The sequence below is a fragment of the Giraffa tippelskirchi genome, chromosome 2, assembly GCF_054371585.1.
Source record: "Giraffa tippelskirchi isolate mGirTip1 chromosome 2, T2T-mGirTip1v1.2.pri, whole genome shotgun sequence".
Taxonomy (NCBI): Eukaryota; Metazoa; Chordata; class Mammalia; order Artiodactyla; family Giraffidae; genus Giraffa; species Giraffa tippelskirchi.
The window spans coordinates 154,445,232-154,469,739 of record NC_137276.1 but is presented as its reverse complement, the minus strand read 5'-3'; the positions used below and the strand labels follow the sequence as shown (position 1 = coordinate 154,469,739).

The window sequence follows — 24,508 nt, the reverse complement described above, 5'->3', positions numbered from 1 at the left end:
GGTTGTAAGCAAACCACCTGGGTTGGGACAGGCATCCCCCACACTTGCCACATCTGCTCCCCCACAGGCACTTTGGTTTCCATGGACACGGCCCTGCCAAGCAGCCACCCACACTCTCTTGTCACCTAGGGCTCTGGAGTTGTTTGTGGGAGGAGGGAGGCATCCTCTGGGAGCTGGGGAAGAAAAAGCTGATCAGCAGAGGGTGGATGGCTGCAGTGCTAGGAGCTGCTTGTAGGGATCCCTCTCCATCAGGAAGGAGAAAGTAGGGTTTGCGGACAAGCTTTATAAAATTCGTCTGCAGAGGACACAGGTGATATATGCTGCCCAGAACAGAAAGAGCATGTGAGGTGATCTGTTTTTTCACAGGTTAAAAAACAGAGATTAAAAAACAAGAGTAAAAGGAATAACTGGACAATGTTCATTCATTCATTCATTCAAGAGATTGAGGCCCTTGTTCAGCTCTCTCTGCCACCCCATTTCAGCTCTCTCTCTGATCAGTTCTCATGCAATAGCCAGAGTGGTCCTTCCTGAATGTCAGTCGGGTTGTGATGTGTGTAAAGCACATCGGTGGCTTCCCAGGATTCTTAGTTCAGTTCAGTTCAGTCGCTCAGTCATGTCCGACTCTCTGCGACCCCATGAATTGCAGCACACCAGGCCTCTCTGTCCATCACCAACTCCCGGAGTCCACCCAGACCCATGTCCATCGAGTCGGCGATGCCATCCAACCATCTCATCCTCTGTCGTCCCCTTCTCCTTCCGCCCCCAATCCTACCCAGCATTAGGGTCTTTTCCAATGAGTCAACCCTTCGCATGAGGTGGCCAAAATATTGGAGTTTCAGCTTCAACATCAGACCTTCCAATGAACACCCAGGATTGATCTCTTTTAGGATGGATTGATTGGATCTCCTTGCAGTCCAAGGGACTCTCAAGAGTCTTCTCCAACACCACAGTTCAAAAGCATCAATTCTTCGGCACTCAGCTTTCTTCACCGTCCAACTCTCACATCCATACATGACCACTGGAAAAACCATAGCCTTGACTAGACGTACTTTTGTTAGATAAAGATAAAACCAGTGCTTCAGGGAGGCCCAAAGTGGCCTAGCAGCTGCCCACCCTTCCGGCCTCATTTCCTACCCCCATCCTCCCCCTCAAACACTCGATCCCTTTCTGACCCATGAAGACACTAGTGTCCCTTCCACCACAGGGCCTGTCTCTTCTGCTTCCCTGGCCTTTGCTTGGTCAGCTTCTACTTCAGACCTCAGCCTTCCTTGGGGAAGCCTTTCCTGATCACTCATTACAGGACCACAGTCCCCTCCTTCCCAGTACGCATTTGAAATTATGCGCCAATTACCTCATTGATAGCTATCTCTCCCTCTCAATGGTAGGTACCATGAGAGCCAGAGCCATGTCTTTTTTTTTTGGCCTGCTGTTAGAGCTGGAGCACCTAACACAGCATCTAGGCCTTCAGTAAAGCTGTAGAGGTACTACGGCAGGTCCCCCAAGAAGGTCACAGTACATTTGGGGAACAAAAAAGTAGTCATTTACAAGATAGTGTGAATGAGATCATCCCTGGCACTAGAGAAGCACTCTGGAGAGAGGCACGAGGTCCAGACTAGGCCAACCAAGAAGGGCCCCTGCATTGAACCACATGTTGACATGGTGAGTGGGAAGCAGGACGTGAGAAGGGTGAGGCTAGAGAGTAAGGCAGAGCTGAAAAGGGCCTTGCTGCCAGGCTAAGGGTGATGGGAGTCATGGTAGAAGGCAAAACAGTGGACTAGTGTGATCAGGCTTGTGGTTCAAGGATTACCTGCCCAGGTGGACCTGTGGAGAACATACCAGGGGGTGAAGAGGCCAAGAGGACAGAGAGGGGCCGCTGCAGCAGTAGCAGTGGGAAGGACTCATACTGTGTCAGAACCCAGCCATCACCATGGAAGGGAGAGGAGAGATTGCTTGGAAAGCTATTAAGGAGACAACATGTAGAAATTGATGTGTGAACAGATGTGTGGTGAGGGAGAAGGAAAAATCTAGAATTACATCCAGGTGTCTAGCCTCAGCACTATGAGGATGGTTGATATGCTGCAAAGGGAACCACAGAAGAAGGGACAGACTTAAGCAAACAAGGGTCTTCCAGGCAAAGGAAGAGCGCCAGCAAAGGCCAGAGGCATAAATGCATTGTTCTGGGAAAATGAGAGAGTCCACCAGCTTACTCCATCTCAACCCTCCTGGCGGTAACCTCAGCTCTGAGTCTTGCCTCAGCCATTTCTGGCATGAGTGTGACAACCTGCGGGGGCGGGGGGTCACCTGTTCTGTTGGGGCAGCCCTGGCATGAACCTCATGCAGGATGATGATTCTTGCATTGCCCTCCCGCTCAATCCCCAGCGGTGCTCCCCACTCATATCACCCACATCCTTCCCTGGCATCAGGTGCTCTGAGCTTTATATAAGTGATATCCCCTGGAGCCCAGTGGGTGTCTGGCCTCCTTCAGCTCTCCCAGCTCAGTCAACATGCTGCTATAGATATGCAGCCACATGAAAACATACACGTTATGCTCTGCTTTCTCTAATGGTTTGGCCTGATGCTCCATCACAAACATCATGGGAGATAGGATCAGGACTCTATGTGTTTGCAAGTCTGGGAGGTGGTGGAAGTGGCAAACTGTTCCCTAGGTGCCAGATAACATCTCAGGGTTTGGCTTGTTAGACACAATGTTATTTTTAAGCTTTTGAACCTGAATGACTTGAGGTGAGGTATCTTCCGTTTCTGATGTCTTAGACCCACCTGTTTTACTCTTTATGCAGCTGCTTAGGCTCTGAAGAAAGGAGGAGTATGGACTTGGAGGTGCAGAGATCTGGGTTTGGATGCTGGCTCTAGAATGACATTCCCTCCATGAACCTCCATTTCTTCATCCATGTGAATGATAATATCGTGCAGGGTCTGTCTAAGGGATAAGTGGGGTAAATGCTTGTTATCATTAAACATTAAAACTATGCAAACCAATGTTTTTGAGGTGTACCGCTGTCACCCTTTGGAAAGAATTAGGATGAAATAAGGATGAACCAAGTGCAAGGTACTGGAAGACAGATTTACCTCAATATGAAGGCTCCTTTGCAGTGGTTAGCTCACTGCAAATGGAAGAGATGGCTTTAGGAAGTAGTGAGTTCCCCAACAGGAGAAGTATTCAAACAAAGAATGCCATGGAGGCTTTCGAGCATTAGATAAGGGATAACTGGACAACTTAAACCTTCTGTAATCACGTGGTATATGGTTCTCTCTTCCTCTTCATGGGTTGCAGATAAGGCCAACTTTGCAAAGCATCCACCTGTGGCTGTCCTGCCTCTTGGAACAGGAAATGACCTGGCCCGCTGTCTCCGCTGGGGAGGAGGTGAGTCTGCATGGGAGGGGAACTATCCTAGGGACAAGCACCCCAGTCTACAGGGAGGCTCTGCAGAGCTAGGCTGAGCTCCCCTCTTAAGGATTACATTCCATGGAGGAGTACTCAGCTCTGGGGTCATCTCTAATCCATGCCTTTTCCCTGATGTCGAGGCCCATGTCTGCCCTTCACGAGATTTACTATCAGCCTGAAACTCTCGACTTTGAATCTGTCTCCCCCTATGTGCGTGCTGTGTGCTAAGTCACTTCAGTCAGGGCCAACTCTGTGCGACCCCACAAACTGTAGCCCGCCAGGCTCCTCTGTCCATGGGATTCTCCAGGCAAGAATACTGGAGTGGGTTGCCATGCCCTTCTCCAGGGGATCTCCCTGACCCAGGGCTCCTTCATTGCAGGCAGATTCTTTACCACTGAGCCACTGGGGAAGCTCCGTCTCCTTCTGCAGAACAAGTCAACTCCTTTGTCTCCTCTCCAGGATTCATCCCAGTCAGAACTCACTTAGGAATTTTTCTGCCTGTAATTCCCCCTCTCCAAATTACTGAATGCAGACTGAAAAGTCCAATTAACTGGTTACCAGGGGCATTTCAGATCATCCCAGGGCCAGGGCCCCTCATTCTGAAATTCCCCTAAGAGGGACCTCAGAGTAGTAACCAGCTTATAGGGCAAGGGAAGGAGCTAAGGAGAACTCTGCAAACTGCAACAGCCCGCACGGAGCTGAGCACGCACCAGAGAATGGAGAGGTTGAGGGCAGCACTTGGAGCAGATGGATCAGGCTGGCAGGCAGAATTGGGATGAGACTCCAGATGGCTGATCAATTCTGGAAGTGATCCAAGACCAGGCTGGTAGCGGTCAGTGTGCCTGCTTGGAGGGCAGGGGCAGAGCAAGCAGGAGCTAGCCCCAGAAGGAAGCTGGCAGGCATGGGAAGAGCTGCCAGGGTCCTCAGCCACACACTGGGCTTGGGAAGGACCCTCTACTCAAGAGGGACAAGCAGACTGTGGCCTCACACTCTGGGCATCTAGGCAGTAGAGTGAGGCACAAATTTCCCGCAGCTCTGTGCTCCCAGTTAGCATTAAGGCCCTCAGCTACCTGTTACTTTCATTGCTGTCTTGTGATGCATCATCCCCTCAGGTGCTTACCAGACCCCTGACAGCTTGAAAATACTCTTCAAGCTTGTCCCAGAGGTAAGCAGAAACATATAAGTGTTATTTGAAAGAAAAGACTGTCTGTCCCACTAACTTCTTACTTAGAGTTCACTTGCTACATTAGTTTTCCATTGCTACTATGTGCAAACAAGGGCTTCCCTGGTGGCTCAGTGGTCAAGAATCTGCATGCCAATGCAGGAGACACAAGAGAGGAAGGTTCAGTTCCTGAGTGGGGAAGATCCCCTGGAGAAGGAGATGGCAACCCACTCCAGTATTCTTGCTTGGGAAATCCCATGGACAGAGGAGCCTGGAGGGCTACAGTCCATGAGGTTGCAAAGCGTCAGACATGACTTAGCCACTAAACAACCACAAACTATGTAACAACTAATGATTATAAACATAGAGGCTTAAAACATCCTTGTATCAGCTCCTGTAGGTCAGAGGTCCCAGAACAGTGTGTGGTCCAGCGGCTAAGACTCTGCACTCCCAATGTGGAGGGCTTGGTATCAATCCCTGGTCAGGGAACAAGATCCCACGTACTGCAATGAAGACCCAGTGCACCCAAATAAATGCTTTAAGAAAAAAAATCCTAGAACAATGTGACTAGGCCTCACAGGATAGAATCAGGGCACTGAACAGGTTGTGCTCCTCTCTGAAGACTCTAAGGGAAGAATTTCCCTCTAAAACTCGTTCAGGTTGTTGGCTGAATTCCATTCTTTGTAGATCTGAGGTCTCTGTCTCTTTGCTGGTGGTCAGCTGGGATCACTCATATCCTAGAGGCCTTCCTCATTCCTTGCGTGATGGATCCCTCCATCTTCAAAGCTGGCAAAAGAGACTATCCCTCAGTTCCAATCCCTCTCAAGCTTCGGACCAATTTCTTAAGGAAAAGCCCAGTCTTTCTAAAGACTCACCTGATTAGGTCAGATCCACTTAGGATAATTTTGCTTTCTTGAAGTCAGTTGTGCCATATAATATACCAAATCACAACTGACTAGCCCATCTTATCCACAGGTCCTGGGGGTTGCTGGGTATATATCCCTTAAGGGCAAGAAACGTGGAGACCATCCTAAAATTCTGCCTACGGCACTGTCCATCTGCATCATGACACAGTCCTGGAACAGATCCTTAGTTCTCCCATGTGCAGCTTCCTAACCATCCAGTGCACTGATTGCCCAGGGCTTGCTTCAGCTATACAGGCCTACCCATCTTTGGCCAGCACCCAGTCCCACCCCTGCTACTCTGGCTTCCAGATCACCCTGGCTTCTTTCTAGTTACTCCAGATTGTCCTCTCTTCTCTGTGGCCCAGGGAACCTGAGTGACTCTGGCCTGGACACACTGGGGGTGCCCAAGGGGTGCCCCACCCTGATAGCTGCATGAGCAGCAACCAAGCCTTTCTGCTCTGGGGGCAAATGCAGTGCTGCACTCCACAGGTTATGAAGGGGGCAGCCTGACAAAAATCCTGAAGGACATCGAGCAGAGCCCCTTGGTGATGCTGGACCGCTGGCATCTGGAAGTTATCCCCAGAGAGGAGGTGGAAAATGGAGACCAGGTCCCGTACAACATCATGAACAACTATTTCTCCATCGGCGTGGTGAGTTGGCCAGGAATGGCTTTTCTGTATGGGAGAGAAGTGCCCAGGTGGGCAGGAAGGATTCTAATCTTTCACTGTCCACTCTGGGTCCCTACTCTTTACTTGTCCCAGCTTCCCCCTGCCGCAACTTGGGTCCAGGTATCCTCGCATCCAGCCTGGATGTGGACATCCTTACTGCACCCAGTCCTGTCCTTGTTTATGCAGGAAGTTCCTGCCCCTATCATTTTACCTAACACAAGAAAAAAACAGCACATTTTTCAAAAGACCTATTACTCTTTGGATAACTTGAAATAGTTAAGGAAAAGCAACACCAAAAAATAACCAAGGATGAGGTCAGGAGGAGATTCTCAGGTGAGCTTCCAGAGTTGGAAATGCTGACGCTCCAGGGAAGACGTTGTGGTCTCAAGCTGGCTCCCTGGATTAGTTCTCAGAATTCTCTCTCTCCTGTCTTTTCTCCTCTTCCCAAGCCCACTCCCCACACTCCAAGTGCACCTAAGCCTCTGGGGCACCTCCTCCTCACTGATCCCTTAGGCTGAGCTCTGTGTTCCCGCTAAGCTCCCATAGACCTCTGTTGTCACCTCTGCCTTAGACTAAAGGATTTGTTTCCATGTGCCTGACTCAGACCCCCTGCAACACACACACACACACACACACACACACACACACATGCATAAATACATACATATACATGTACATACACACGTACATACAAACACACACACAGTATAAGGACAGCAGCACATTCCTCTTTCTCCCCCAGCTCCCATCACATATAGCATAGCTAAGTTAGTTTGTTTTGCTGAACTCAACTTCTGGTCCAAAGTGCATAGGTTGGACATTGCTTCCCAAGTTGCTGGAGACATGACTGAGGGGAAAAGGTGTCAATCTTTTCCATAAATAGATCTGGGGATTAGGAGGAAGGTGAAACGTAGACATTAGCATTTATTGAGCACCTACTGTGTGTTCTCCACTGTGCTAGACTTTATTCTAGTTCTCACAGCAATCCTGCAGGTATTATCATCCCCACCATCTGCATGTTACAGAGGAGACTTAAGGACACGGAACATGGAAGTGTTGGAACTAGGGCACACACACTGTGCCTCATTCTGAAACCAGGTCCTTCTCTCTGCTGTCTTGGGAACTATGCTGCCCAGTTTTATGTGTACATGAATCCCTCCAGACCAAGACTGTGTGACCCTCTCAATCATCACCTCTGCCTCTTTTGCAAATGTTGGTGGTTTTTGAAAAAAGGAGAGAAAAGGAGAAATGATAGGTAGTTTGAGGGAAGAACAAGGTTAAGGAAAGAGTTTTTTTGTTTTCTTAATAAGAAAACTAAAAGAGCCATGGAAGCAAAAAGGAAGAATAATAATCCCTTATATTTATGGGATTGAAAATTTACCATATTTACAGATATTTTCTTGGTTCTTATGATTACACTGGAGGGCAGTATTCCCTCCATTTGGTGAGTGAGGAAATAGAGGATCAGATTAAGGGATTTGCTTTCATTTTCTGACTCCCAGTCCCCAACTCTTTTTCTGTTAACTAAAACAAAAGAGACAGGCATTGCTCGACCTGTGAGTGGGCTCTGAAAGGATAGAGGTGCTGGCGAGAAATATATTCGGGGTCTCTGCTGCCCTGATCTGGCTGATCGCCTCAGCTCCCCTGCACCCTCCTCAGTGTGGGGAGATATCTTTGCCTAAGACCTACGAGCTCATCCTCCTGTGTTGTAGGCAGAGGAGACGCCTCCATTCTCTTTTTGACTCAAAAGCTCCTCCTCTGGAGCCACCTGCTCAGGCTCCACATCATGCGAGAGGAACATGCAGCCTTCAGCTCCTGCAAATGAGACTTGGCTGACAGGTCTGGTGTTGGAGGCCAGGGGGATTCTGGAGCATGCAGCTTCCCTCCATTACAGTATGACCGAAACACATGTCCTTTTTCCTGTAGTAACCAGAGAATAACTTGCTGACATGTATTGAGTACCTAATGCACACCAGGCACAGTGTCCCTTTTGGAGGGTATAGCCTTTGCCCTTTTGCATTTTGCAAGAAGGAACTGTAGCTTAGAAAGACAGTGACCCGCCCAAGCTGGTGAGTGGTGGAGCCAGGAATCCCTAGTGTCCATAGCCCACCTTGCTGTGGACCCTGAGCCAGGCAGATCCTGCACAGGCTGTCATCTCCATGCTGCCAAATGCAGCAGCATTAGAGGGGCATCCTCAGAATTTACTATGTGATGGCTCACCCATACCCTACATGTACCCTTGGTCAGAAATGCAGATGCCACCCACATGACAGATCCTGATTCATATTCTGATTCAGTTGGTCTGGGCAAGTCTGGAAATGTGCACCTTTAATAAGCCCCTTAGATAATTCTGATACAGACAGTCCCAATCAAGTCCTCAGTGAGTGAAGACAACCCGTTAGAACAGAGAAGGATGGTCAAAGGAAGTGGTTCTTCACAGAACAGAAATCAGATCTGAAGTAGATAAAGGAGAGGAAAGGCAGAAAGGAGGGGAAACCAGCACGTGTATGCCATGGGCCAGAAGTGAGAGCCAAGTCGCAGGACTGGATGATCTGCCTGCGAGCTTCTAGAGGGCAGGTTATGCCCTTGGCTGCCTTCAGAGTCCTCAACCTCAGGTCTTCTCTTATCACACCCAGCTCTGGCTGCCAGAAATAACAGTATTCCCAAGGCCTCCCTGTCTATCTCTACAAAGTGCCATATGCAAAAAAGTGACATTCGCTTAGTACTGCTGCCCAAATGGACAATCATGCCAAAAAGGAAGAGACAACTTTCCCTCAGCTAGATCCAAGCCCTAATCCCACGAGCCAAGACTGAGTGTGGTTTTAATATATTCTTACAAATACGAAGGAAGTGAGTGGGGGGATGGGCAGGAGGGAGGGAAAAAAGGACAAATACAAACTAACTGCCCCCCAAGGAAAAGCATAGGAGTAGATTCTCCATTTCCCTCAGCTGTCAAGATATTTATTTACCCCAGGCTGACCTACAGTAATCCAATCCGCTCATCTTTCAAGTTAAGAAGAACTTCACAAAATCTTCCTCGTGGTTTTTTTCATATACCTTTAGCTTGTCCATGTTTAATATTTTATTGCAAATCAGTGAAGAAGCAGGATTGTTTTTCTCTCACTGGTGTAACCTTAGCCTTCTCTCAATAAAATGCTTGCAGGGTTTGTGTGCTCACTCTTTAAAAAGCTGGAAAGGGAAATTCTTGAGAAAACAAGTAGCCAACATGTAACCCTAAGAGAATCTGGGGCTGACATTTGCAGAAGCTCTTGCTCCCTATTTGACTTCCCAAACTATAAGAGGAGAAACAGTATGTAAACCAACCCCCCGGCTTTACTTCCTTAAGACGATTAGAGTTAGACTCCTTTGGCAAAGAGAGCGCTGCAAAGTCTTCGCCTCTTTTGAAGGACCTGGAATATCTTACTGATATCAAATGTCCGCTGCTCTGCATTTATAAGGGTGGTGATAATGATCCCCTCTGAGCTATCCCTGGGTGGTAGGGAATTCACTCTGATGAGTTCACACACTCCCGTTGGTGCCAACAGAACCCACTTCACAGATGGAAGGGTAGCAAGGGCAGAGTCTCCTGGCCTATGTAGAGAGGGATGTGGGCCTCGTTGCCTCTACATTCCCATCCACCACAGACTCCCCAGCTCCCCACCAGTGAAGTGCTGAAATCCTTGACCTTCTCACTCCCTCCATCTGATAACATCCATTGGCAGGAGATTTTTCAACCCAGGCATTCAGGGCACTACTTCCTCTGACTTCTCTGGCCTCTTCATCCTTGCTTTTTATTTTTGGATTTGCAGACATGTCAGGATGGACAGGTATCAATGACAGGAAGTTTGGAACTGAAAAATCATTCCTGGGTTATGTGTAATTCTGAACACTGCAAAGGCTCTGCTTTCACTGAGCCTTAACAGGATGGGTGAACAGCTAATCCCTTGAGTCAATGAAATCTATTTCTGATGCGAGGGGAACCCAGGGGCCAAGGACGGGCCACAGCCATCACGCCAACTCATGCACCATTTTTCACCTCACATTCTGTACTTACTAGACTTCACCAGCTAAGTTTCCACAATGGCAAACCCATTAGGGAATTTATCAGAAAGTCATCATTTCCCTGCAAACTTTTCACTTCCTTCAGCCACAGGTTCTTATCTGTCACCTATGAGAGTCAAGAAGTTACAGGAACAATGCGACTAACTGAGAGGTATCTTGGACAAGGGGTCTATACTCTTTGTCATTCCCCAATCAGCCATAATTCTTCAGAACAATCCAAATACCAAATAATCTGTCTTATTGTCTCCTTTCTGTTTTTTTTAATCTCCGTAAGTTGCCAAAGTGACTTAGACCTACATTGTCCAATATGGTAGCCATTAGCCACATGTGGCTATTGTATACTTGACATGGGGCTACTCTAAGTTGAGATGTAAAATGCATACCAAATTTCAAAAATGTAGTATGAAAGAATTTTCAATATCTCAATTTTTATATTAACTAATATTGTAGCGATAATATTCCTTGAAATATTATTATTAAAATTAACTCCATTTGTTCCTTTTCACTTTTTTAATGTGGTTACTAAAATTCTTTTAATTTATTTCTATTGGACAGGACTGGCCTAGACATCCAAATAGCTCAGAGTCCAAACGATTACCACTTATATGTGGAAGGGGCACAAAACTCTTTTGTCCAACTCTGCACTTGGGACTTTTAGTTCAGGAAAGAGTAGACATGTGTCCATACTGCTTTTTATCTCCTTTTTACCCCACACTTCATAGAAAGGACCCCAGAGAATGAGGCCATCAGAAATGAGTGTGCAGCATGTCCATGGATGTGCAATTCCCACCTCCACCCCCACCTTCCAAACAGAAGACTCATTTTGCTGCAATTATTACAGGAAAGGTTTGGAACCACTATAGCACTGGTTTCTAAAATTTAAATGAACTCATCTCTGAATGTAAGTACAGCCAGCTTAATGCCTGGCACAGAGAAGCCCAGCAGAGGGTGGAGATGAATCTTGCCTCTCTTCTTAATCCCCAGGTAGAGAAACACGGTTAGAGTCTTTACCAGCATTGCCTTTCCAAACCTGAACAACGGTGGACCTGCTCAACTCCCTCTTACCACTTTGTGCATTTATCACGGGGTTACACTGTCAAATTCAGAACCACACGCTTAACTAGTAATATTGTAAAGCCTGGTCTTTGTAAAAAGAACCTTTGCGAAACCTAGTTATGGAAAAAAAAAAAAAAAAAGGATAATGGGAATGACCCAGAGGGTAGGGACCTATGCACATATCCTAGGGAATTAAAAAGGCCAGAGCCAGTCACAGCAGCATCGGGGGTGGGGGAGAGTGAAGTACAAATCGTGCCAGGCAACATGAGATTGCTTTTTTCTTTTCTTTCTTTTTCTTCTTCTGGGTTTTTTTTTCCCCCTGACAGAAGAAAATCAGTGCTTCAAAGGAACACAAGTAGACGGAATGTTTCTTGAATTCTAGAGAAGCATTTGACAGATGTCACATGAATCTTATTCAGCAAGCTCACAAAACTTGCTTAGGAGGGAGGTGGGCACACTCGGAGGGCAGGAAACACTCCTGCCTGGAGAAGCTGTGCAGGCTGGATCCACCAAGGGGACAGAGACCAGTCCCCCCACCACCCTCCTTGGAAGTTCCCCCTTCCCTCCCATTGTCCACAGGGGTGCTTCAACTTCAACTCCTGATGTATCTTAAATAAATAACAAATCAGTAACTGGAGTTTAAATGTTAAATTCTCAAGACATTGTTTCAGCAGAGAGTGTTAAGCCAACCATAAAATAAACCCATATTCTTGACTTGCCCCGTCTGCCTTTCAACAGGGGGCTGCTCGCTGGGTTTACTCTTCTGCCAAGTAAAAATATTACGAAAGCTCCCCTTTGGCCCCTATCTTGCTTCTGGATTTTGTGTCCCCACCCTTAGCCTGTATTTTACTCACCACTCACAGCACATGCTCAAAAACAAAAAAAAGAAAGTTGCTTAATTGAACTATACCTCCTGATGTTTAACATTTTTTTCCAGAAATTTTGTAGAATTTCCATATCAAGAAATGAAATGATATAGCTAAAAACTCACTGTATGGAATTCAAGTTTTCTTTTAGTTACACATTCCAGTAAATGAGTTTCTGTATCTCTTCCCTGCACAAATCTGAATCAGCTTCCTTGTTCTGTCACCAACCCCACCCCCCATCCCTCCTGCCCCCAGCTCAATTAGCCTGTTTATTTCTAAAACCCACCACCTGCAGCTGACATGCTGGCAGGAGGCCTGAGCGGTGAAGGGGCTTTTACACATTCTTCTGCTGGAAAAGGAGACCAGTAACAAGGGCAGAGGACCAAATCTGAGGAGGAAAGATGAGTTCAGTTTTAGGTCTGAAGTTCAGGGTTCCTTCTCCAGCGATACATTGTAGAGACAGCAGCAGCTACATGCTAGTAACAACTAAGAGACCTGGATATAGCCTATGGCAGGGAATGTAGGCTGCAGAATGGATTCAAGGCTGAGCATGGAGAGCCCGGAAGCATGGTGACTTGAGAGCTATCCTAACAGAGAAGCAGGTGGCCAAAGTAGAGCAAAGGAATGTGCTAATAGTAGGATAGCAAAGTATCCACAGAATGTGGTAATGAGACTCTTACTGACCTTGGGGAGAGTCATTTCCATGGAGTGATCAAGAGGCAAAAGCCAGAAGTCTAAATATATTTTTAATTATCTGCTAAGCCTATTATCCAATGCTACCAATTCTGTCTACTGATATGGATGACTAAGAGTTAATATATAACAGCCTCTACCAGCATCAGTTTTCTGGTTTCGACCATGTACTATAGTTACATAAGATGTTATCATTGAGGGGAGCTGGGTGAAAGGGCCACAGGCACTCTCTGTACTATTTTTGCAACTACTTATGAGTCTTAAAATATTCCAGAATACAAAGTATTTCTTTAAAGAGTGAATAGGGTGAGGCATTTCCAAACACATTCAGCCCCATATGAGCTTCTGCATTCTCACTGCTCACAGACTCAGACACACTCCCTCTCCCCAAAGGGCAAGCCTCTCCCGCAAAGGGCAGCATCATCCCCTCAACTCACCCTGAACTAGAAAGGGTAGAGAGTGAACATTAGGAGGAGTCGTCTGGCATCAGCTCTAACAGCATGAGGGCCCTCGTCGCTAACCTTGGACCTGGTGTCCAGCCTCTGTGGGGGCCTCCCTGGTCTCCCCCTGACATCTGGGAAGTTCAGTGAAAGCGTGTGTCCCTTCCTTTCCTTCCACATTGCACAGGGTCAGGACCACTAACCAGGGATCTGCTTTCTGTTCTTTCCCTTTCAGGATGCTTCCATTGCACACAGGTTCCACGTGATGAGAGAGAAACACCCTGAAAAGTTCAACAGCAGGTAAGCGGGCCCTGTGGGGGCAGCTGGTAGCCGGGACTGCACTGCCCGCCTGCCCGCCCGCCCCACCCACGCGGCCGCACGTCCCAGGCCTCCACCTGCGCTCTCCGTCCGAAATGTTCTCAGCTCCACGGGCCCAGGGCTTTCCTGCCACGTTGCTGGAAGGAGGGCTTCCATTTCCAAGAAAAAAACAATGTCAGAAACCCGCCACGGTCTGGGAGCCTGTCCCCTGCCGGTGATGGTGCAATGGGAGGGCCTGGGGCCAGGAGGGAGGGTGTGGTGCGCCCGCCTTGGGGAGTGGGGGTCTGAGCTTGGCTAACTTGGATTCCCCCTCTTGGGGCACGGTCGCTTTCTCAAAACGTACAGCGCCTCCATCCTGAGCCGCTCGATTCCCCGGGGGAGGGACAGGCAGAGGGCAGAGGCCTCGGCTTCCCTTCCTCACAAAGGGGAGCTGGTGGCAGCTCTGACCGTGGCCGAGGGGCCGAGATGGCGGCGCTTCCCCCTCCCCTGCCGGCAGAGGGCAGCAGAGAGCGGCCCTGCTGAGGCGGGGAGCCCACCGGAGCCCAGCCTCAGCCCGCACACCGCACACCTTAATGAAGGCCGGAAGCTTGGTCCAAAAATGGAATAGAAAAAAAGGAAACCAGATCATTTGCAGAGTCAAACCATTCTGCAGGCGGGTCCATAGAACTACCCCTAGAATGGTTCAATTACCTTTCTCCCTTCTTTTTCTCTTCTTGGTGGTTAATTTGCATCCTTTCTCTTTTCTTATGCTCGGACCTTATCAGGATGACCACTGGATCCCACCCCACCCTCAAGCAGGTGGGGAGGAGAGTGGGTATTGATTTGGGCTCAGATTGAGTCTAAGAAACTTTATTTAGCCCACCAAGCAGAAGTCCAGTGTTACCCACACACATTCATTTAAAGCCATGCACTTCTTCAGAGCTCCATCATTTTCATTCCTCTTCTTTCCCCTGACCCCTTGCCTGGGAGGTTAACCAAGATTACGGAAATCTTTTGGGATCAGAAACTGAACATAATGAAGCCACTTCAACTTCAGGAAGAGTGATCTGTGGGATCTGATAGTAGCTGTGAAAAGTGAAGTCGCTCAGTTGTGTCCGACTCTTAGCGACCCCATGGACTACAGCCCGCCAGTCTCCTCCATCCATGGGATTTTCCAATAGTAGCTGAGCTAACCTTATTAGAATGTATTTTCTCTCTCACACCAAGTCAACTCACAAAATACTATTAATATGTATATTTTCAACTCCTATTCCTACAATAGTCATAAACTTACAAATCAATTGATGCTTTTCTTGTGGTCTTTTTTCCTCTAATATATACACAGACACAAAAAAATCACTTTTAAAAAAATACTCCTTCTCGTCCAGCCATTCCAGACTTTTAAGGTCCCCTTTTTACACAGATACCATTATGCATACTCATGCACACATGTTTCTTAAGATGCCAAATGTTTGTGAAATCCATGGGGGTTCTGTTCATTCATTCATTCATTCAGTGACTATATCTTTTGAACACAGCACCAGGCACTGTTGTATAGGTGTTTGGGATAGACATGTGTAGGGAGCTCACAGTCCAGGGATGCAGGCGGACTAGAAAGCAGATGTGCATAGTGATTTGTGTTGCTGCTGCTGCTGCTATGTCGCGTCAGTCGTGTCCTACTCTGTGCGACCCCATAGACGGCAGCCCACCAGGCTCCCCCGTCCCTGGGATTCTCCAGGCAAGAACACTGGAGTGGGTTGCCATTTCCTTCTCCAGTGGATGAAAGTGAAAAGTGAAAGTGAAGTTGCTCAGTCGTGTCCAACTCATAGCGACCCCCTGGACTGCAGCCTACCAGGTTCCTCCGTCCATGGGATTTTCCAGGCAAGAGTACTGGAGTGGGTTGCGTTAGGTGATATGAATCCACAAAGCAGGGGCATGGAATATGATGTGGACGGTCTTCCAACTAGAGAGATGCCAGGACACAAAACAAGTTAAGTATTGCTTTTCAGGTTGACAGAAAAAAGAAGGGCAACCCAGGGAGAAGGAACCAAAGATCCATATGAACGATGGAAAACAGCCTGCCTGGGGAAAAGCAAGCTCTTCGGTGTGGTCTGTTGGGTGGTCTCCTTTCATAGAAAGAAGCAAAACCTCTGTAGACAGCAAGGAAGTGGAAGGCGGGAAGAATTTCTCCATACTCCAAAAATCAATAGACAGGTGAACATATGACATAAAAAGAGAAATCATCAGTTATCCACATGATCAGGTATAGTTAGAAAGATACTTCTGTCAGGAAAAAGTTGTAGCTGTGCATTTCAGTGCAGAGTATGAACAATCTCACTGATCTGAATGAACGATTTCCTCCCCACTTCCCAGTTTCTATCAGCAAGACTCTCCTTTGCAGTGAGGTGTGCACCTCACCCTTCACCTGGTTGAGGTCAAGGGTAGTGCGATCATCTAGGAAGACAGTCATGGAGATTTGCATATAAATCCATGTGCTTTCTAATAAGTGCAAACATAGTGGCTCCGAGGTAGACCCTGTTTCACAAGGTCTCAGAACACTTCCTGTTAAAAACTTGAGTCCATGCTGCTTCTACCCTGCCTGCTTGCTCCTATTGAAAATGCCCAGGAATGCCCAATTTGTCCACAGAGAGGCAGGCGAGCAGCCATTTTTTCCAGGCTTCCCTATTTAGCTTGGGAGATGGTTTTAAATAGGCAGGTGGTTGTTGCCATGGTTACCCCATTACACCAGCGGCTAAATTTAGGAAGGGCCACAAGGGATAGGAAGAAAGCTTGATACCCGGGATTTGGAAATGTAAACGATATTATCAAACACAGCTTCGTTTTACTCAGCTGAACTTAGGTTTTCCAAAGAGTAGTCACTGCTTGGCTGGATGCCCTTACTGTTAATACCTAGGACTAGGCCCTCAGGGATAACCCTGAGGTTAAATCTAGGGAGTTGTAACTGTTTTGTTCTGTTCTGTTTTGAACAAGGGAATGTGACTAGTCAGGGCTAGAATTTGTCAGGAAAACTGAATCTTTTGTATTGCTCTTCAGTTTTCTGGGCTATTTTAACAAGAATTACTAACCTAGGTACAAGGGCTGCAGGAGTTCTGCGGGCACCTTGAAACTGTATGTAAGATATCGAATATATTTTTCTGGAGAGAATGTCCATTAACTATCAGAAGGTTCTTGAAGAGACCCATAATCCTCCAGTGGTTAAAGTCACAGTTCTGAGTCCTCTTTGAGTCCTAAGAGGTATCAAATTATGACTCAACTATTGGGATTTCAGGAAATTCTTTCCCCAGTGGCCTTTGGACACAGGTTGTTGCCAGGGAAGGTGGTTGGTTACACAAAACTAAGTTATGTTCCCTGTGGAATTGCTTTGTTAATGAAGCAAGAACCAGACCCAAGGATGCTGGGTGATGAGCCAGATGTAATGGACAAGGATTAGAAGGCCTTTAATGGCAAAGATGGGGCTATTTGGAGCTCCTACTTCCTAGGGCTTCCCAGGTGGAGCTAGTGGTAAAGAACCTGCCTGCCGGAGTAGGAGACGTAAGAGACAGGGGTTTGATCCCTGGGTCAGAAAGATCCTCTGGAGAAGGGCATGGCAACCTACTCTAGTATTCTTGCCTGGAGAATCCCCTGGACAGAGGAGCCTGGCAGTCTCTAGTGCATAGGGCTGCCAAGAGTCAGACACTACTGAAATGACTTAGCATGCACGTGTGCTGCTGCCTAATCATTAACAGGCTAATTATTAATTGCTGACTTAGGAATGTTATGAAATTTATCGTCTCATTGTCGGCATGAACAACAAAAGAGAGATTTAATTCTATCGGGATTGTATGTGTTAGAAGGTGTTCTAGGATAAAAGGGTAAATAAGACTTGGTTCCTGCCTTCAAGGAATTCATAGTCTAGCAAAGAAGGAAATACAGGCTTCAAATTTTTTTTTACAAAATGATTTTCACATACAGGGAGGCTATATGTTATAGGTCATAGAGTGTATAGGAAGTTGTATTGAATAAGATACTTGTTAATGGTTGTATCCCAGCATCACTTATAAATGAATTGTGTAGAGTACAGAAATGATGTTAAAAGGGAACCAAACTAAGAACTGTTATATTTCAAGCTCCTGCTACATGCCAGGTGGTAAAATAGATATTTTAAATTCATTAGAATATTTGGATCCCAAAACTGCCCTACAAGGTAAATACTAACATTCCCACTTTGCAGATAATGGAACTGAGGCTGAGAGAAGCTAAGTCGCCTGGCCAATATCATACATCTTGTTTAAGCAGTGGGGATGATAAGATTTGAGCTAGCTTCTAACTCCAGAGTTTAATCTCTGTTTCCTGCACCTGTTACCTTCCATGGATTGCATATGGCAAATACCAGTTGTATGTCAAACATTCTGATGGGTACTTTATACATGATCCCACCCAGTGCTCACAATGACATGCAAGGGCAAGTGCTGCTGCTCCATTTTAGAGATGAAGGAATTGAGGCTGATAGAGGTAGAGCTATTATCAGCTTGATCCGCCTTTATGAATGGTCTCTATGGGGGAAAGGCCCGCTGACTTCCAAAGGAGGACTGCAGTTATCCCACAGTGCTTACCTTGTGTGGTAGGACTCTTCTTCCACTGTCAGCATCCACAGCAAGAAGTAGGACTGACTACATGTTTGCGTGGCCCAATGCAAAGTGGAAGTGTGGGGCCCTTGTTCAAAAATCATTAAGAATTTCAAGTCAGTGACAGCAGAGTTAAACCAAGCACAAGGCCCTTCTCAGTGTGAGGCCCCATGTGACTATACAGAACTCATTTTCATGAGCTGGCCCTGGCAAGAAGTTGTGTTAGTCACTCAGTCGTGTCCAACTCTTTGCAACCCCATGGACTGTAGCCTACAAGGCTCCTCTATCAACAACAAGGAGAGAGTAGATTAAAATATAAAAACACATTTGCTAGGGCTCACAGAATGGGGGTTAGCAATAAAGGTAAAAGAATGGAGCAAAGAGGGTTCCAATTAGGGGAGGAGGAGGAAGGATTATCAGTCCCCCAAACAGGCAGTAGTTAGTACTAGCAGATGAGCCAAAGATGCCAGCAGTGTCTTCCAGGTGTCCAAGAACCAGTACGCCATGAAGTTTCTGGATTAATTCTCTGGGAAGCGTTTTGTTTGTATGGAACAGATGGGGGGTTCCTAATTGGAATAAGTACCTAATTCCAATGTCACCGTCAGTAAGTATTCAGAAAGAGAAGTCTAGCTATGGAGTTTTTTCACTGTTAGTCAGAAACTCAGAGCACTTGAAGAATGTGTTATTCCAAACCTGCTGAGTGCCATCCACTTGAATATGTCCCTCAGCAGTTTAAGCTGAAGCAAGATATTTCCTGTTTGGTCCTTGAAAGGGACCGAAAACAATGCTTCATTCCTACCAGAAGCTGACCACCTTTCTCAAAAGCCCTTGGGTCATGAACAGGCTCAGGAGTGTTCACTTTCTTGGAACCAGGAGTAGCTGATGAGGAGTTCCTCAGGAGCTCTAACGAAGCCTGAGTCCTCAAGAAGTTGGAAATACATCTCACAAATAACTAAGCCCTTAATAGTTATTTATAGAATGAGGCAGCAGGGTATAGCCCAAGTTGGCATCAGAACTTGGCTCTGCCACTTACTAGCTATGTGACCTTGGGCAAGTTACTTAATCTCTTTAATCCTTTGCTTCCTACTGAATCTTACAAGGTTGCTAAAAGTGTTTAATGAGTTAATACATAAGTGCCTGACACATAGTAGGTCCTTAGTAAATATTTGTTGTTGAATATTATTGAATGACAAGCATGAGGAAAGCATTTCCTTAAATTTGACAATAAAAGGCTTTTCTGATGGAGTGGCAAGTGGGATGCAATTATAGAGTCTTTGCCTTATTGACATGGCCCTTGAACTGAAAAGTTGGAGGACACCTAAAAGTTGGAGGAGACTCCAGCTGTGATATATTGAATCTGTCCAAATCTTCTCTTAGGGGATAGGGAAAAAAAGCAAAAGTGTTAGTCGCTCAGTTGTGTCTGATTCTTTGCAACCACATGGACTGTAGTCTGCCAGGCTCCTCTGCCCGTGGAATTCTCCAGGCAAGAACACTGGAGTAGGTATCCATTCCTTTCTCTAGGGAATCTTCCTGACCCAGGGATTGGACCCAGGGACCAAACCCAGGTCTCCTGCATTGTAGACGGATTCTTTACCATCTGAGCTACCAGGGAAGCCCCAGAGGATGGAAGGATGGTACTAATTAACCAGGATTGGATTCTACAGATTGGAGCTATAGAAAAAAGTCCCTTTATTTGTTCCATGGGTGTCTAAGAGGCAGAGGTTTGGGGTCTGAAGACCATAGACTGCAAGTCCAAATGCCAAGTTCAGGCTAGCAGCAAGATCAAGATAGGGATCACCGACCGCTGAGAACATGGTAACAGGAGGAACAAGAAGGGAGTGAAAAGGGGGAGTTACAGGACGGGTTCCATGTTCTCCATGGAAACTTTGGTCTTACCAGCTAGGGCCATGGAGTGCACGGCTGCAGGGTAGGTGGGTGACCCAGGGCTGACAGACACTGGAGGTGTGACTCCCCTTCCTTCGTTGATGCTCGCTCTTACCTCTCCCACTGAGCGTCTCTTCTCCCACTTTAGATGAGCACAGAGGTGTTCAGTGGAAGGCAGAATAGAAGCCAGCAAAGCTCAAGTCATACAATTCTGGAAGGAAAAAGGCCTCCTCTCTTGAATACTTACAGCATTGTCTGCAGTCATAAACATAAGCTGTATCTCCATTTACTTAAGATATTCTTTTTCATCTAGAAATGAAACTGGTCTAAGCTGTTCTTTCCAGGAGCCCTGTGAGGGAGCCCAGTGTTACAGCCCAGATGTTTGACTTTCCCAAAGCATTAATGTACAACAGCAGCAGATACATCAGGGATAAAATGTTTATATTCTGTGCCTGAACTGGGTTTGCATCTCCTTATCTAATACTCAGGAGCCCTAGAAAACCTGCCCTAGGTATTCAGAGGGCCAAACTGTCTGCACCTGTTTCCCTCAATATATCAAATGATTTTTTTTTTTCAAACATGTAGGATTCAGAAAAGTCCCAAATGAAGCTGATTATGGCATTTTCTGTTTTTATTCTTACTCCTGTAGGTATTTATAAAGGAAATGCAAACCTTATGCTTTGTGTTCAAGTACTTTCAAGTCTTCAAGTCAAGTCTAACAGACCCACTTATTTAATTAGTTGAATGTTTCTATACTAGCCCACAAACATGTTTTATCCCCCACCCTCCTCACCCCACCTCAACAGAGACACAGTGAGTGAGATGAATGAAATATGGGTTCGTGTTTTTTCCACCAGGCCTTCATCATTACGCAACTGCTCAAGACCAGGGTTTTTTTGGCTGCCTTGTTTGTTTACAGTCAGCCCTTGATTATTTGCAGAAATGAGGGAACAGCAACATAGATCATTTAAAGCTGTGGATGGTCAGAGATTTTAGGAGGCTGTGATTAATCTTTGTGTGCAGGTCTCTGCTGTAAAGATTCAGAATATTTTAAATGATACGATGAAACTACATGGACTGTTTTAACATTTCCATTTCCCCCTTGTCTCCCCAGTCTATGCTGCAACGGACAGCACAATTTCTCAGACTGGTATGCACAAGCAGCCTATGATATCTCAAGACTCCTTACAAAGTTGCTTGTTCATCAGAACATTTCCTTGCTGTAGCTTAACAGGCTTTTTTCTCTAGCCCCTTCCAGACTGAAACAAAAAAAGGTATGATTCATGTCAACAAAGAGAAGAATCAGTTTGAGATAATACCAGAAAGGAACTTGAAAGCCAGCTATGTTTTCAAGTCTGGAGGCCAGATAATCCAAAAGTTATCAGTACTTATTTGTTGATTCCTCTCTAGAAATATTTCCATCAGAGAGCACAAGACACAGTATATAATGAAGTTCAGAGGGTTATGGTCAGCGTGATAACCTCAAGGAAGAAAATCAAAGTACAAAAATTCAGAGTAAGGTAGGAACTGGCCAGGTCCTCAAATGGGTGTTGATAATCTGGATGCTTTTCAGAAGGGAGAGGTCAGAAAAATACTGGAATCTGAAACCATGTCTTATAAGGAAGGGCTGAATTGGGGATTATTTCACCAAAAGAAGAGAAGACTTAGGGAAAAGTGATTATTGGCCTTAAATATTTTAAAAGTGCTTCTCATATAGGAGGAATTAGGTTATTTTGAATGATAAATCAATGGGGAAAGTGACTGGGTAAACCGATATGAGCCCCATATAAGGACATCAGTTCCACCAACTAGGGCCACCCACAAGTGCAGGCAACAATTCTTCAAATTCTCCAGGCAAGAATACTGGGGTGGGTAGCCACCCTTCTCCAAATGATTTTCCCAATCCAGGGATAGAACCTGGATCTCCTGCATTGCAGGCAGATTCTTTACTGTCTGAGCCAGCTGGGCTTCCCTGGTGGCAATGGCCAGTCAAGTCTTTCTCACAGCGAATCTCTCTGACAATCTCTCTTCTGCTTCCCTCTTCCACTTAAAAGGGTTCTTGTGATTTCTTTGGATTGACTCATATAACCCAGGATAATCTTCCCGCTCAAGGTCAGCTGACTGACTGCTAGTTTAAATTCCAGCTGCAACCTCAATTGCCTTGTGCCATGTAACCTAACATATTCATATTCACAGGGTCCCGCGATTAGAACATGGACATATTCAGGACATTATTCCACCTACCACAAGTGCCTTACCTCATAGCATTATTTTGAAGGCCCAATGAAACAGTGCATTTAAAAGGCTTACTACAGAGGTGTGGCACATCAACGCCAGCTATTATTACTAGCATTCTTATTATTACAAAGACAGAGCCCACATCAGGTAATAGTCATGTTAAATGACTCAGTAAAGCCCTTAAAATTCTGAGATTTGGATATTCTCTAAGAGGAATGGTAAATATCTATTGGTCATCAGGTATGAGTCATCAAAAACACATGGCATTTTTTTCTTCATTTATCTTGACAAAATATTTTCAGTAAAATAGCAATGCATGTCATATATAATTTAATAATATATAGTATGATATCATAGTTTATTTCAAAATCATAAATAATTTGTAAAGTTCAGAAAAATTAGAGTATGAAAAAACCAGTCACTCATATTCCCATCACTCAAAAACATAATATTGCTATTTTGGTGCATTCCAGCAGGTTTACTTTGTATTTTAAAATAATTATGTATATATGTATACCTATATGTATTTTAAAATAATTATAGTATGTCCTTATAAAGTTGTATGTACTGTTTTTTAAACAACTTTTCCTTATACAAGTAAAGGCTTATTGTAGAAAAATAAATCATATTGTCCCCTTCCCCCAAAAAACATTATTAGCATTCTAATGTATTTTCCTTCAACACTTTGCTACACAATTTAATTAAGCTCACTGGTATACACTGGGTTAAAACATTATTAACCCAGTAGCACTTACAGGTTATGAAAGAAAAATGATATAAAAGAACTAATTGGAGTAAGTTTATCTGCAGTGGGAGTTTTATTGGTCTTTTCCAATTAAAAAAATTCCAATGATTTTGTTCAGTTAATATGAAAGTTTTAAAGATGTTATTATTCAAGTCCCTTTGCAAATGAAGTAGCTACTTGATATGTTATGCAGTTCTACTTCGTGGAGATCAAATAAAAAGGATATAATTCTCTTAACACAGTTCCCAGTATTGTATATGCAATTTTGTATAGCAAAAACTATGGTTTTGCTCTATCTGAAAGAGACTAGTTTGTGTTTCATGTGGCCATCAGATGTAGCAAGAATTGCCATCTAGACTCTGCAGTGGTATAGTTTTTTAAGCATGTGTGACTGTCAGGGTGTATTGAAGTGCTTACGTAAGTAGTAAGCCCAGTATAATCAACATTGCTCCAACTCATACTAACAATAGGAGCCATCATTTGTTGAATGCTTTCAAGAATTTCATGTTAAAAAAAAGAATTTCATGTGTATTAGTTTTAACTGGTACAGCTATACAAGTACCCATAAATATTATTGCTCCATTTTACAGATGAGAACATTGAGGCTCACAGAGATTATGCAGTTTAGGAGTGTACAACTGGTTAGGGGAGTGGCTATTCAAACCTAGTCTGTCTGACTCCACAGCTTCCACTCAGCCCGCTACACTTCCTGCCTCCCTGAATGGCCAGTTTGGTGCCCTAAGACAAAGAAGCACTTAGGAAAGAGACAAAAGAAGAGTCACAGAGACAGTTAACAGAACCTATGAGAAAACGTTTTTAAAAAATCATTTTTCCTGGAGAGGAAAATCAGAGAATGTGTTGGGAGTAGAGTGAAAAGGATTCACAACAGGAAATAGTGACCACACCTCTTAACTCTTCATCCCAGCTCAGGGAAGAATAAGAGGGGGAAGCATGTGCTTCTAAAGTGAGGAATTGCCTTTGGAACGGGAGGAAGAATCTCCTGACTTGGAGACATATTAAAGGCTAAAGTGAGTTATCAACAGAAGTATTGTGGAATGTCTTGCAGAAGTTTCTAAAAACAGAAGACAGCCTCATTCATTTGGCCTGACAAGCACAGCATCCTCTCTGAGCCCAGGAGCGAGTCGTTGTGCTACCAAATGGGACCCTCTGCTTCCCACATCACCGTGACGGGTGGTCCCCAAGAGACCTCTCACCCGCTTTATTCCTCAATTCCCACTTGGACCCCACGATGGCTCTTCCTCAGCATGTCCTCAGTAGCCCGCTGACCCATCCTGATGCTCTTCCCTCTCAGGCCCACCCTACCTGCAGTTGCTCATGGTTTTTGTCCTGTTTCTGTTCCATGAGAACCTGCTTGCCACAACCAAGACCCATTTTATAGGACTTCAATGCATCTGCTTTACCTTGAGGGCCCTTTATACAGTTCTTCCCAAACACCAATCTAGT

At 45.5% G+C, this 24,508-nt stretch overlaps 1 protein-coding gene across 5 annotated transcripts in view; it reads left to right on the top strand.

Moving 5' to 3' along the window:
* The window catches only part of DGKG (diacylglycerol kinase gamma), a 211,746-nt gene that overhangs the window by 109,707 nt on the left and 77,531 nt on the right, over nucleotides 1-24,508 (top strand). For all 5 annotated transcript variants that reach the window (XM_081571404.1, XM_081571402.1, XM_081571403.1 and 2 more), the window contains 3 exons: nucleotides 3,293-3,382; nucleotides 5,960-6,120; nucleotides 13,491-13,555. In XM_081571404.1, the coding sequence (XP_081427530.1) occupies nucleotides 3,293-3,382; nucleotides 5,960-6,120; nucleotides 13,491-13,555 (316 nt within the window). The remainder of the gene's footprint in view (nucleotides 1-3,292; nucleotides 3,383-5,959; nucleotides 6,121-13,490; nucleotides 13,556-24,508) is intronic.